Raw genomic sequence first — 15,956 nt, forward strand, 5'->3', positions numbered from 1 at the left:
GGTCTGTTCTAGGTGGGTGACGTCTACCCAACATACTCTGCCAAGAGGAGCCTGTCCTGACTGGAGCCGAAGGGAGCGGCCCATTCACATTCATGCATTGGAGAATACTTTTTAAGAGCTGAAGAAAAAATTTATTTGAACTAGAGTAAGAGGAAAGGATGATGGCACACCGCTTGACCTCCTGCTTCATTCATTCATTCGTTGATTTATTGGTTTTCTTTCTTTCTTTCTTTCTTTCTTTCAGTCACCACTTACATATTACACAAGATATAATTTTGGTAAGAAAATTGGTGAAGAATTCAGAAAAATTCCTGCACCTTACCAAGTGTTATTTTTTTAAATACTATTATAGTATTTATTAATATTTAGATTTTTTTATGTAAGTGAGTTCTAGTAATCATGTGCTTTTACCATTTTATTTTTATAATATATATATACACTCACCTAAAGGATTATTAGGAACACCATACTAATACTGTGTTTGACCCCCTTTCGCCTTCAGAACTGCCTTAATTCTACGTGGCATTGATTCAACAAGGTGCTGAAAGCATTCTTTAGAAATGTTGGCCCATATTGATAGGATAGCATCTTGCAGTTGATGGAGATTTGTGGGATGCACATCCAGGGCACGAAGCTCCCGTTCCACCACATCCCAAAGATGGTCTATTGGGTTGAGATCTGGTGACTGTGGGGGCCATTTTAGTACAGTGAACTCATTGTCATGTTCAAGAAACCAATTTGAAATGATTCGAGCTTTGTGACATGGTGCATTATCCTGCTGGAAGTAGCCATCAGAGGATGGGTACATGGTGGCCATAAAGGGATGGACATGGTCAGAAACAATGCTCAGGTAGGCCGTGGCATTTAAACGCTGCCCAATTGGCACTAAGGGGCCTAAAGTGTGCCAAGAAAACATCCCCCACACCATTACACCACCACCACCAGCCTGCACAGTGGTAACAAGGCATGATGGATCCATGTTCTCATTCTGTTTACGCCAAATTCTGACTCTACCACCTGAATGTCTCAACAGAAATCGAGACTCATCAGACCAGGCAACTTTTTTCCAGTCTTCAACTGTCCAGTTTTGGTGAGCTCTTACAAATTGTAGCCTTTTTTTCCTATTTGTAGTGGAGATGAGCTGTACCCGTTGGGGTCTTCTGCAGTTGTAGCCCATCCGCCTCAAGGTTGTGCGTGTTGTGGCTTCATAAATGCTTTGCTGCATACCTCGGTTGTAACGAGTGGTTATTTCAATCAAAGTTGCTCTTCTATCAGCTTGAATCAGTCGGCCCATTCTCCTCTGACCTCTAGCATCAACAAGGCATTTCGCCCACAGGACTGCAGCATACTGGAGGTTTTTCCCTTTTCACACCATTCTTTGTAAACCCTAGAAATGGTTTGGGTGAAAATCCCAGTAACTGAGCAGATTGTAAAATACTCAGACCGGCCCGTCTGGCACCAACAACCATGCCATGCTCAAAATTGCTTAAATCACCTTTCTTTCCCATTCTGACATTCAGTTTGGAGTTCAGGAGATTGTCTTGACCAGGACCACACCCCTAAATGCATTGAAGCAACTGCCATGTGATTGGTTGATTAGATAATGCATTAATGAGAAATTGAACAGGTGTTCCTAATAATCCTTTAGGTGAGTGTATATGTATAATATATATCTTAATTTATTATTAATTTTGGTTTTAGTAATTTTAGTACTATAGCTTAAACTTATATATTTCAGTTAGTTGCCAAGGCAACATTTCAAATTTGTTTTTTAAGTTTACATTTTTCATCTAATATTTACATTTAATTTTATTTCTATTACTGAAAATTACTTTTAATACTTCTGATTTTAGTTAACAGTTGGATGACCTTAATGTTGCAATAAAATTTTTTTTTGCAAACTGCCACTGGACATGTTTTTGAAATGATATCTTATGCACTTTTTTGGGATGTGTGATTTTTTTCTATTTATTGTTAACATATAATATTATAATATATAATGTTTTCGATTTCTTTGTAAACATCTTTTCAGTAAAATATGTTCAAAGGGTTATTATTAGCAAGGAAAAGGGAGAAAAGCGCTCTCTTCTGGGAGAGAGATGAGAAAAACAACAGATTCCAACTTTTTTTCTTTCCCTTCATTTCCCTCTCAGTTAATTCCTGACTTTATTCCCGATAACAAATCCCCCACACCTAAATTTCATTTAAACACTAATGCTCCTTTAAGCTATTGTCAGTCAGTGCTTATTTGCTCTGATACTAACCGGTCCAGCACTCCGTGAAACAGCATGAAAGCCTCCTAAAACTACCGTAGTTTATCCCACTTACAAAGGGAGATTGCCAGAAATTGCACAAAATGACTTAAGTGTAACCACGTCTCATCTCTGTTTAATGTACAAAGCTGCAGTCATGCGCTCTCGCACTCCCCCGTCGGTTCTGGTCACTGAGCGCTTCCTCGTTTCCATTGAAGCACAGAATAAAGCTTTGCAGGGTCAAGCCTCCTGTCACCGTTTCCCTCGCTCTAATTTCTCATCACGTCCGTGCACATGTTGTAAATTATGCTCATAAAAGCCATTTGACGTTGTTATGATCGGTAGTTGCGCTCTGGACCGTGGGCCTGTAAACGTCAGATGCGGAGGGACTCTACAAACGAAGGAGAAAATGTGAAGTTCTACAGAAAAAAAAGTGGTACAGAGTGAGTGGACACTTTTACTAGTCCTTTTGGTCATTAGAAAACGAAACACCTGCTGGCTTCACCATGTTTCCTGTGGTCTAGCTTTCATAGCAGTTATTGCTCATGCCAGGATGTCTCTATCATTGGCGGGCCAAAAAAAAAGCTTTGTCAATGAATAATTCCATCTGTAATATTCATTACCAAGACTGTGTCTGTGGAACATAATAGATATAGTGTGACTATGTCAGTGTACTATTTTACGTACAATGGAAGTCAATCTCTATATTTCCATCCACCTATTTGTATGTACATTTTTGGATATCGCAAAATGTGCATAAAAAATCCCATTAGGAAGACATGGGCATAAACCAAAAAAGACTTTTCCTCAAGAGATCATGTGATTAGAAAAGAAATCTCACAGCATCTCAGATATAGTTTTGGTCATTCTGAAATGCCTGAACACAAGATAACATAACAGTGTTTATTGCATTTTGTCTGCGTGCAAGTAATTTATGATTGATGGGTCAACTCCAGGGTTGTTTTGATCCCCATTAACATTGTAGGGATAAAAACAACTGAAACTTACATCAAAATGTCTTCACAGGTGTCACAGCAGGAATGAGGGTGAGTGAATGATGACAGAATTTATATTACTGGGTGAACTGTTCCTTTAACCTCGGCTTTCTCCCGAGCAAACGCAGATGACTTCCTGCCAGTAGTCTTTAGGAAGGGTGTGGGCGGCGAAGAGGAGCCCTTAACCTGGTGCTGACAACTCTGATGGTCGAGAGAGGCGATATTACTGAAGCAGAGTGTGTCATAGGGGATCATTTAAAGAGAACAAGTAGAGAACAAAAGCATTTAGACCTTTCAGTCTTTTTCTCTGCCTCTGGCTCTTTTTCTTTTTCCTGCTGTCTTATCCTAATGAGAGGTTCAAGGCTTTGCATGTGGGACCGCTTTGCTCCAGCGACAATGATCTCTCTTTCAATTTCCCTGGTTCACACCTCCAATGTCTTCAGAAAGACAGCACCAGGGCCCAGGATGTATTGCATTGACAAAAAGATCCCACAGAGCTATAAAAGAGAAGAGAATGTGAGGTATATTATAAAGCAGAAACTCTCTGTTTTTACAAGTGCGAGTCCGAACAAAAGAGTTTTGCCTTTTTCTACCAGACAGTCTGCTTTGATTTTCTCTTTCCACTCTCATCTTCCCTCATCTTCTCATTTTATGTAAGTGAAGTGGAAAAGAACAGACAAGAATCAACTCTTTAAAGGAATGGTTCACCCAGAAATGAAAATTGTCTTCGCTTACTCTCCCTAATGACATTCCGATCCCCTGTTACTTTCTTCTGTGGAAAAATAAATAAATAGTATTTTTAAAAACAAATTTCATGCAGGTCTCTTCCATATATTGTCAGTTTTAATGTTTTTGAAACTTCTCATGGTCACCAAGGCTGCATTTGGTAGAGTAAAACATTATTACATTACTAATATATTATTACAATTTTCTATTTTAATATCTTTTAAAATATTATTTATTCCAGTGATGTCAAAGCTGAATATTCAGCATCATTACTCCAGTCTTCAGTGTCACATGATCCTTCAGAAATCATTCTAATATGCCGATTTGAAGAAACATGTCTTATTATTAACATTGAAAAAACTTCTTCATATTTTTGTGGAAACCATGATGCTTTTTTTCAAGATTCTTTGCTGAATAGAAATTTCAAAAGAACATCATTTATTTGAAACAGAAATCTTTTGAAACATTGTAACTGTCCTTACATTCACTTTTGATTAATTTAATGTGTCCTTTCTGAAAAGTATTAATCTTTCTGATCCCAAAATTTTGAATGCTAGTTCATGTATATTTATATACAGTATATGTATGTATGTACTGTATGATTTGATCTTATAGGGACCTGAGGCACATCACTGCCTATCCTCCTTTTGATCCATCTATAGAGAGAATTTAAAATCTCCTCCTCTCTTCATTTCTCACTCATTGATCTCTTGCTTTCTGTCTCGATCTCCATTTTCCCTCTTCTGTGAATATTGTGTCTGAAATAATGAACCACAAGCGTATTGCAGAGAAGTGGGGCTGACACTTGCATTCCACAGCAACTCACACACACACACACACACACACGCACGCACGCACGCACGCACGCACGCACGCACACGCACACGCACACGCACACGCACACACACTCCTGGCTGATGCTTTGATGACATGAGGGTGGTGTGGCCATGCAGGCCGGGTTGGAAAATGTCTCTTGAACACCATCAGCAAAACCCTTAGATCCAGTAAATCTGGGCAGTGTGTCTTTCCAGCAAATCAGATGGAGATTTACTGTTCTATTTTCCTTGAATGTACGCAAACATATTGGAGTTTTGCACAGAGAGGCAGTTAAAGACAATATTATTTTGTACATTTGAAATTTAGGGATTTTAATGTGCATTTTTATTTCTTTGAGCTCCGTTTCAGGGTGTGTTGAACTTTAGGCACTTTTATGTGCCAGAAGGTTGATTTTTATTAGAACTAACAGGTTACCCTTTTCCTTTTCTTTGTGAAAATTATTCCTACAAATTTGTACATAAATTTACCTCAGTTATGGAATCGTTTCCACCACAGCCTACCATTTTACTCCCAATAATGTTTTAACAACATTTAGTATACTTGATTAGTGTACCATGAATGAGATGAAACGGAAAAATCAAGTGAATAGGATATATATATACATATTTTTAATTTTTATATTTTAATACAAGTTCACAAGGTCAAAGTTCTCAAAGGAACATCCATAAATGTGCTCAAGTTCAATCACAACACAAGAAGTATTTCAGATCGTGAAATTGCAGGATTTCATCATTGAAACCAGTCAGACCTTTTGTAATCTAAGCGTGTCTTATCCTGTTCCCGGGAATCGTTATCCAAATTTCATGTTGGGAGTGTTTTTGATTATATGGTCTCATCTTTTTATTATAATTCTGAGCAGTTGTATTTCTGTAAAAAAAAAAAACCCTACAAGCATTTTTTGAATCTCAATTAGTTTTATGTTGCCTGTAGAGGAAATGTTTTTATAATGATGAAAGACTCTGTTTTATGACAGCACAATTTAATAGACTGCTATCAAAATGAGACACTCCTACCCACCTGTACAAACACACGAGACTACCTGTTCAATAACCTCATTCCCGTCTTTTCTGTCTCTTTTATTCTCTCCACCTGTCTGTGTTCTTCTCCTTAGAGGAGGCGTCGTCTACCAAGGACCAGGGTTTGGAGTCTGAACGCAAGTCTTTGACGGAGTTGCAGAAGGAATGCACTGCCAAAAGGTGAGTGATTGTCAACCTGCAATTATCCGTCCATCTCTTTTCTCGTTTTCATCCCTCGTTTTCTACCCTCGAGTCCAATGGTCTCACATCTGTCAGACATTACCATGATGGGCCGCAGAACTGGGCGCTCCTTCATTCTGTCGGTTTTTCCGAGCGCTTTGGGAGATTATATACGGTGAACTCAAGCAGACTGAGGGCATGCTGGATATATTTGTGTTTTCCCACCTACTCAAATTGCATAGTGTGACAATAAGCAGATTATGATGTGCCAACCCTAATGGGTTTGACACGACCCAAAGGGTCACACACAGTGGGCTGACCTCTGAAATAATGCATTTGTATGTCTGGTGGTGTTCATCTGCCTCTTGTTTGAAGCAGAGTTGTCAGGTCTCGGGTAATACTGCCGTAAACATTGATATTTATTTTGTATTTTTGGCAATCTTTTTTATAGATTGCATTATTCTATAGAGGGGAAACCGATCTTTCAACCCAGTTTATATATTATTTATATATTCATAAATTACACCATGTTCCTTCATTTGTCCATAGGAGAACTGGCTGAGCCTGGTTTCTCCCAAGGTTATTTCTCCATATGTCACCCCATGGAGTTTGGGTCCCTTGCCACTGTCGCCTATGGCTAGTCTGGGTTTATCACTATTGGATGGGAACAAAACTTGATCTGAATTGAGCAGAATGATGACCACTGTTTTGTGCAGAGTTGCTTTATAACTGAATCAATTGAATCGAATCAACATTGAACTGACTTATAGGTGAATTGAACTTTACACAGTTACTGAACTGAACTGACTTCAAGTGAATAACGGCGCTATATTAATATTTATTATTAAATATAAATAACATTTTAATTCACCCCCCTTAAAGCACCCTCACTGCAGCCATACACATTCAGACAGATGTCTCTGGGCGTTGATTCGCACCTCATGCTTTTTTTGCACATCGGATACCCACTTCCAGTAAAGAAAGATCAAGTTATGTTCACAGTTTAACAGTGGTTGTTTTGACCAGATTTTGGGTGGTGTAGAGCAGGCCTGGTGGACCCACATGGAAGCTATAGTCCAGTAAGGAAGGGAAATCCTTCATACCTCATCATTATTTCCTTTCTGCCTCCTCCTCATGACTGTAAATGAACACCACATTATCCTCTATCATTACTCTTCATCTTTCTCCTCCAGTCATAGAACCAGTAGCTGAAAGCTGAACATGAGAAGTAAACATTTTTTCAACCCCTTGCACCTCACCTAGACAGGTCTTGGTTTAGCTGTGCCCGTCCTGAGGTAATGGTGTGTCCCTTACTTGACAGATGTGTTCTGATTAGGGTTGGTTGTACCATTGGAGGATGGGATCAGAGTTGAGGAAGTTCATTGTAATTTGGCAGTTATGATAATTGAGTAGCTCTTACCATTACTGGAGAGATGATTCAGAGCACCATTAGCCAAGTGAACTTCCTGAAGCCAATATAAACATTGCAATTAATTCTTCTTCTCTTTCCTCTTCTTGTTGTTTTTCTCTTTCGTCTCTATTAACTTTCTTTTGCTGGTTATTCAGTGGCTCCAAAAAGTATTAAGTAACTTTTGACACTAAAATCGTAATTAAGACATGCGAATTTCATTTTATTCGATAAATATAAATATCAAACCAAGTGACATCGGCACACAAATGTCATCAGAGCTTGATTTTTGTTGCCAATTTTTTTCAGTAACTTTTAACCAAATGGTCCGACATTTGTTTGTTTTAGTGGATGTATGAACACACAGGTTTCCCAGTATATTATATGTATTCATTTTATATAATGATATAATAATAATAATAACAACAGCAACAATTATTATTATTACTAATATTTATATTTATTTTTATTTATATATTAAAATTATTTTATACGTTATTATTATTATGGTTATAATAGTAATAATATAACTAATAATAATAATTTATAAATTACTACAAATGGAGATAAACAAATAAATAAATATGATTATTAATGTATTATATAATAATATATGAGTAAATAAAGATTAATAATTTATTATTATTATATTGTTATTTTACTGATAATAATACATATAATATATGTCTGTTTACACTTAATTTAAATATGGAGAGAAAGATCTTGAAGTTTTGTGTTTGTTCTTCAACAGAGAGCTGTTTCTGAAGTCTAACGCCCAGCTCACCTTCCGCTGTCGTCAGCTTATATCAGAGCTTTCCTACATTTATCCCATTGATGTGGTGAGTGTTTAACTCCACACACAAACAATGTCACACCTCAAACACACTCAGCAAAAACACTCATAATGCAGCTTCCTGTCTTTCTCATGTTGTGCTGATAGCTGGAGCGTGTGGCATGCTGGGAATATTAGAGGTCTGGGTCTTTGCGGACTGGCTTTCCGTTACTGGCTTTTAACAAGTTTTGGTTTCTCACCATTTCAGGATGACCTAGAACTACTGTTCAGTGTGTACGCTGCCTGGTACCCACAGAGTCCCACTGCCAGTCAAATCAGTTTACAAAATAAAGCCACTGAAAATGAGCAGAAAACCACATTCAGACCAAACTATCCTCTGCCAAGCTTTTTCAGTCGATGTATGAAGGATTTGATTTATCGGCTGCTCATGCTGTTCCAGAATGCTGTGCTCACAACTGCTTTTCTGCTGTTTTCTTTTTCTGTTTGCAGAACAATCAGAACGATTATGTGATTTGTGGTGTTAAACTGCCCAATTCTGAAGACTTTCAAGGTAAGTTTTGATTTGGCAATTAAACATACCTGAGAAACATTTGAATTTGGTATCCTGAGTTGTGACAGACTGATTTACTAATTAACCAAGTAATTTGGCAATATTTTTTGTTTTTTTTACTTTATATTTTTTAGTGTTCGCTCTCACTTGAGTAAAAAAAAAAATCTTCAAACTGCTCGACAAAGCTCACATTTTCCCTTCTCAAATATATTGAGTGAGTTTTTAATAATGTTCACAAGTTGTGCTGTGGACATGAATGAAGTGTCAAATCATGCTACGGTTTTTAGGACTGTTGTGTGGTTTTTATTTCCAAGCAACCTAAAGATACAGTACAACCCTCCTCTCAAATTGTACATAAAATACAGTGTTTAACTGTCATAGCTCATATCAGTAATTTCAGAGGCTTTTGAGTGAATTTTGAGAAACTTTCCATGAATTTTGGGGATTTAAATGTCTAATTTGGTGTCATTAAATCGTATAACAGTATATCATCCATTAATAAAGTCAAAAATGTTTGTCAGATTTCTTTGCATTGTTAACTCTGGTCCACTGTCACTCTCTGAATGAAATCAGTTCAGAATCAGATACAGCGAGCCTAGACTCATCTGGCGAGGAGCTCTTGAATCCCCTGTCAGTTCTGCCTCACTGGCTGTAATTCTCTCGATTTCTGGGTTTCTTCATCCTGGCTGTGGATCACAGGCTCGAGGCCATCAATCAATCATCCTCCTCTGTTCTGATCAATGAAGCCCTGTGTCCATGGAACCCTTCAGCTTGTGGTTAAGAGTGAGCTCACTCTAGTCAGTTATTCACACAGCAAGAACCGTGGTCGGACCTTCTGACTTCTCGCAGTATATGAGAGAAAAGGATTTTATTAGGGCATTCATCTCCCAGTTCCCTATAGTTAGGCATTTGGGGTTTTTAATACGGAAAATGAATTGTGTGTGATGGGTACAAGTGATGTCCTTTGTTGTTCTGGCTGTGGGGAGAGTTATTCATCTAATTTCCCATGTGTCCTTTAGGCAGCACTGTATGTGTCGCAGAGAATCAGGTTTGGCTTTTTTCAGGCAAGGGAGGCATGACTTCAAAAGAACAGAGGTTAATGGAAGCCAGGTTGAACCGCGCACGCAACAAAACGCATATTCACATACATGCATATGCAGTCCTTCTCATATGTGGCTATTGCTTGCCAGTTTTCTCATTCATGCATTTTGAAAGCACAAAATGACAACTCATGCATATACAACTTATTTCTTATACATTCACATTTAGTCATTTAGCAGATGCTTTTATCCAAAGCGACTTACAACTGAGGACTAAAGACAAGTCAAGTCATTGTAAAGAGGCAAAGACAATGCAAGAAGTGCTCAAAATACAAAGTTCAGGCATTGCTCAGAGAACCCAAAGAACCCAATTTTTTTTTCATATGCTAATGGGATAGTTCACCCAAAAAAATGAAAATTCTGTCAGTATTTACTCGCCCCATGTTGTTCCAACCCCGTAAGACCTTCGTTCATCTTCGTAACACAAATTAAGATATTTTTGATTAAATCTGAGAGCGGGATCACTCCTCCATAGGCTTCTAAGGGATTGAAACTTTTTCCCCGAAAAGTTATTAAAGACATCGTTAAAATAGTCCAAGTGACTACAGTGGCTCAATCTTAAGTTTATCAAGCGATGAGAATACTTTTTGTGCGCAAAAAAAAACAAAAATAACGACTTTATTTCAACTATTCATTTCCTTCTCTGTGGGCCTTGAGTCAGTTCACTAGTGTAACAGCGTACGCTTCTGTTGTTGTACGTCACACGCATCACCCACATGACCAGCGTCGGCCAATAGTGAGCCTACGTGTGACGTAGCTCTACCCAATCACACTACGTTAACTGACTAGAGGCCTACAGAGAAGGAAATGAATAGTTGAAATAAAGTTGTTATTTTTGTTTGTTGTTGCGCACAAAAAGTATTCTCGTCGCTTGATTTAAGATTGGGCCACTGTAGTCACTCGGACTATGTTAACGATGTCTTTAATAACTTTTTGTGGAACAAGTTTCAATCCATTCAGAAGCCTATGGAGGAGTGATCTAGCTCATTTTACATTTTTGGGTGAACTATCCCTTTAAGTGCTCATGGAAGAGATGAGTTTTCAGTTGTCTTTTGAATGATGTCAGGGATTCTGCATTCCGGACGAGGGTGGGGAGATCATTCCACCAGCATGGAAGCGTGAAGGAGAGTGATTTTGTGGCTCTCTGAGATGGTACCACGAGCCGTCACTCATTGACCGATCGTAGGCTTCTGGTAGGGATGTAGACTGGTAGGAGCGAGTGAAAGTTGGAGGAAGCTGAGCCTTTGGTCGATCTGTAAGCAAGCGTCAATGCCTTGAACTCGAAGCGAGCAGCGAGTGGTAGCCAGTGGAGAGAGATGAGGAGAGGAGTGACGTGGGCCCTTTTTGGGCTCGTTGAAGACAAGACGGGCTGCAGCATTCTGGATCATTTGTAGAGGTTTAGTTGCACATGATGGAAGTCCAGCCAGAAGAGCAAAATAAGTCTAACACAGCTTATACAAAATAATTATAGAAAATAAGTCTAACACAGCTTATACAAAATAATTATAGAAAATAAGTCTCACACAGCTTTCCATAAGTGATATGGTCTTTGTCCACAGCGAGTTGTTTTCATCTGAAAATGCGTGGCTGTTCTAGTCTGGAAACGTTCTGTAAGCTGAAATGTAGTGAGTACATGTAGAGCATGTGTAGATTAAGGGGTGTTCTGGGAAATGTAGTTTGGATGCATGTTTATGATAAAGCAGAAGTGTGTGTGTGTTAGAAAAAAAGCTTTTTGCATTTTTTTTCAAAACACGTAATTACTAGTTGACTTGTCCTTTCAGTTGCTTAGCAACTAAATATTTTTTGCTTGGCATTCGGGCTTTTTATTTGAATTTGCTAGAAATGCCCCAAAAGGCTGTTGTTCAGACTGAAATGGGGCCATCAGAGTGATTTAGATTGCCTATAATTATTTAGGAAATGCTCACGTTGGAGTGTGATTATACACATTTGAAGACAGAACACTAACATTAAGCCGATCCTTGTTTTCAGAGTAGCTTTTAGCCTCTGGTGATGCCTTTGACCCCATCAGGAAAGGGCATCGCTGAGGTGAACTGAACTTTTGCATAGTATTAGGTTATTATGCGGCTCCCTATAACTCAAGGGGCCTAAGGAGACAAAATGAATGGCCTTCATCAGCTTCCATCAACTTAACAAATGGCCTCTGATTTACAACTTCGGATTGGAGTGAATTAACTTCAATTGTTGTGACTCATCCTTTAAATCAGAATGTGCAACTTTTGACCTCAACTGAAATGAAGGTTGTAGCACTGTATAAAAGAATAAAGAACCATTTTTTGCTAATATTTTTTGCACTGTGACATTTATTTAATGCTCTCTTAAAAAAAATCTAAATTTTATTATATTAATTATTAGATGCCAATGTTATTACAATTTTGTTTAATATTCAGAATTGAAATTGTTTGTTGTAGTGAATTAATGTTTTGTTTTGAATATTTTATTATATATAAAATCTGTAATAAAAATAAATTTTTAATGCAGAGGCATATGAGTGGGAAATGTCACAATGCAGAAAAATCTTAATGGTTCTAAAACGGTCTCATTTTTTTTTTTAAATAAAATATTTAATCCCTTTTTGATTCTGGTTAAATATGACTGGCCGGGAGCTTATTTTATGAGATTCACTCGTTTACTGTCGTCTTTGAGTTTTATTTGTACTTCATTTTACATTCTTTAAAATTTACATATGTTTTTCTGTGTTTTCTTCTGCAGCAAAGGATGATGGTAGTATTGCAGTGGCTCTGGGTTACACGGCACACCTGGTGCTGATGATGTCTCGCTTCCTGCAGATTCCGCTCAGGTATCCAGTCATCCACAAGGGTTCCCGTTCCACCATCAAAGACACCATCACCGACAAACTCACAGAGAAGGAGCGAGAGTAAGAATGTTTGTATTGCTCACTGATTATTTGAACTGTTTTTCACAAATCTGTAAATCTTTTTTTCCCTACTTTTTATTAACAGTTTTAAGCAGAAAAGCATCAAAAACAAACCAATTGATTTATCTTATGCATTACGCTCTAAAGACTTTCATCCCTTAACAAAGAGGGATATTTATGCATCTTTTTGTACCTGCGGTTCATGGATGTGTGTAATTTGTACACCTGTCTGGTTCAATATGTGTGTTCAGGGGTGGTTTAAGGCCCTTCTTGAATTAAACGCTACTTAAGCGCCACAGGATTCTGGCTTTCATGTGCCAGCCCTGTCCCCCTGAGCCCCTTGCCTCCCTTTCATCCATTCCTCTTTAAGTCTATTTTCTTTCATCTTTTTCTCTCATCCTCCTTCTCTGTAGATTTACAGTCTGTTGCAGCATGGGAGATAAATAACATCCTCGAAAGAGGGACTCTTGCTTGCTTAAGTTTTTGTATAATTTATTTGTGTATCTTACTAATTGACACATTTTGCCTAAGTGGCAGATGTGCTCCACTTATGGGAATTGAAATAGATTTATAGCTTTTTAAAAATTCTTCAGTATTTTTTTTTGTATTTAAGTTGTTTGTACTGTTACTTTTACTTTTTTTTTAATAAAAAAGTGCCTTTTTGTCACATTTATTGATTGTAAAAAAAAGGGCAGGAAGTGATAGGGAATTTTTTAGGGCTGCAACTAACAAATATATTGATTATTTTTTTCGATTAGTCAATTAATCCATCGATTATTTTCTAATAAATAATAACCGTAACTTTTGCCAGTTAATCTTTTCAACGTTTTATTCAAACATTTTCTGATAAAATACTTATCAAATAAACAATTTCCAACATGAAAGATTAAGTGTCAAGAATTCAAAGTCATCTATCAGTGTGATGCGTCCTAGAATTTTTGCAAACCAGACTCAAACTTGTGTTGTCTGAATGAGCACCACAACTCAACGTGTTGGCATCTACCACTAGGCCATGGCTTTGACTATTTACTTCTTCTTGTAATGACGACATCATGATGACATTTTCATTAACCCATGAGTCATAGGTGCATTGTTGTTATTTGGAGATGGCAATATGATTGTGTTAATGCTTGAAAGGTTCATTCTGTTCCTCCAAGTCTGTTGGTAAACAGTTTTACTTTTAATATCCATCTTAAGTCCATGTTTATAACTCTAGCAGCTAGAGTAACATTTCATCATCTCATGAGATTTTTACGCAATTTTTGAAACCACCACCATGAATGCAGTCTTGTCCCCCTAATCTTCATAGTTTCATGTTAAATTGCATCCTCAGGGTGTGATTTTGCCCTACCGTGTCTTAAGATACTTGTAATTTGACTTTTTGTGTGCATGCTATGCTGTATTTGCCATGAAGACGGATACATATTCTTCAGGGTTGGCCTTTGGGGTCTGAAGTCCCTGGCATTTTAATGCCAGAATGTGTGGGCACTGAAATTACGGCGCCGGCTACCCTGTTGAAATTATTGTTTTTCTGTGTTTTGGTGCTGTAACTAAGCATGAGCGATCCAAGAAGCGAGGCTGCTGGTGTGTGCTGATTACATGTCTGTGGTGCACATGCCCAGAGAGGTATCGCATTCCTGCATTCCGCACATGGTGAAAAGCCCCTTAATGAAACTCGCAATAAAATTGGATTGTTATAATCAGATGGGCCCCCTTTTGAGTGACGGGTCGAGATGCCTTTCTCTGCTTTTGATGTAGGATTAATGGCTGATTTCAACAGCTTATAAATGAGGAGGAAGAAGATGAAGAGGTGAGAGAGAGGGGGGCAGAAAGAATAATCCTGGATTGTGCCAGCTCTTCTCCTCTTCCCTTCTTCTACTCACGCTAAAGCTGCACACATGTACTCGGAAATTACTTGATTGAAATGATTTGCTACGATGGCATTTGGCAGACATTTTTATCCTATGTTACGTACATTGCATATTTAAAAAACAAAATCTGTTTATTCACTCCCTTGAAACCCAACCCATGATGTTGTCATTTTAAGCGTCATGCTGTATTGTTTGTGCTACAGGAACCTTGTGATCTGATTGGAACACTTTTGAAAAACAGGTGATACAACACAATTACATAAACAGTGAGATGCAATGTACAACCAAAGATATCTATCTAATAATAATAATAATAGTAATGATATTAAAGCTACAATATGTAATTTTTTCGCCGCCAGAGGTCGCATTTTCACAACAATAACAAAGACGAAGCTTGATGACGCTTGATGACGCCACTCGCTATATAAGTGGAACGATGGGAGATGTCTTTTTCACCATCCGGAGATGTATAGAAATCACGAATCATATAAATTATATATCAGCTAATAAATTAGCTTTTGTATTACCTGTACGTTTGATCACACTATGTTATGTCATCGTAATGAATTAGCTGCCAGGAACGTAAAATGTAATGCTATATTAGCCTGTTACTAATATTTGATTATTTTTCAAATGATTTGGTGAGTTAATGCTGCACAGTTTTTCACGTTTAAAACAATCATACTAGAAGTACATTTGAACAAACCCACAGTATTTGCAAGTAATGGCTAAATATTTTTGTGCAACACATACTTATTTTCACTGCATAGACTTGGTCACCTGACTTGATAAAATGTGTTACTGAAGTACATATAAAGTGCAATATAACTATTGTATGTGTACAATAAATAAATATTTATTTGCTTACCGGTCTATTAAAACATGCAAGAGCGGAGTCTCTATGGACAGATCAAGTCCAAGTTTGTCGCGAGCTCTCCATCCTGAAAACGCCACGCCGATATTGATCCTTTTTTTAATTTCTCCATTTTCCCAAAGCCTGCTTGCCTAAGTTGATCTATGTTTATGGTTTTTGAGATTTTCTGTAATCGGCAATCTATAATCGTGAACCATGATGACTGAACGACACAACGGTGGTGTGAAATATTGTGTGAGATATTGTATCATAGATTTGTATAGATTCCTCATTGGGGCAGCTTACGTATACCGGCCCAATGAAATGGCCGTTAATGAGGCATCTATGTATTTTCCCTATGGTTTCTGTAAGCGGAAACTGAGGATAGCGCGGATATTACATCATTGATAGGCGACAATGACCAGGGACGAGCCATTATTACAAATTGGAATTTCTCTTAATTTACAAATCCTTGGGAA

General features: G+C 37.8%; 1 protein-coding gene across 3 annotated transcripts in view; it reads left to right on the forward strand.

Moving 5' to 3' along the window:
* Positions 1–15,956, forward strand: part of uvrag (UV radiation resistance associated gene) — a 128,279-nt gene that overhangs the window by 41,888 nt on the left and 70,435 nt on the right. For all 3 annotated transcript variants that reach the window (XM_077242387.1, XM_077242388.1, XM_077242389.1), the window contains 4 exons: positions 5,922–6,006; positions 8,166–8,253; positions 8,697–8,757; positions 12,588–12,753. In XM_077242387.1, coding sequence (XP_077098502.1) covers positions 5,922–6,006; positions 8,166–8,253; positions 8,697–8,757; positions 12,588–12,753 — 400 coding nt within the window. The remainder of the gene's footprint in view (positions 1–5,921; positions 6,007–8,165; positions 8,254–8,696; positions 8,758–12,587; positions 12,754–15,956) is intronic.

Source organism: Siphateles boraxobius, unplaced genomic scaffold (assembly GCF_051911475.1).
Source record: "Siphateles boraxobius isolate OS27281-9 unplaced genomic scaffold, OSU_SipBor_1 25, whole genome shotgun sequence".
In the NCBI taxonomy this organism is placed as follows: domain Eukaryota; kingdom Metazoa; phylum Chordata; class Actinopteri; order Cypriniformes; family Leuciscidae; genus Siphateles; species Siphateles boraxobius.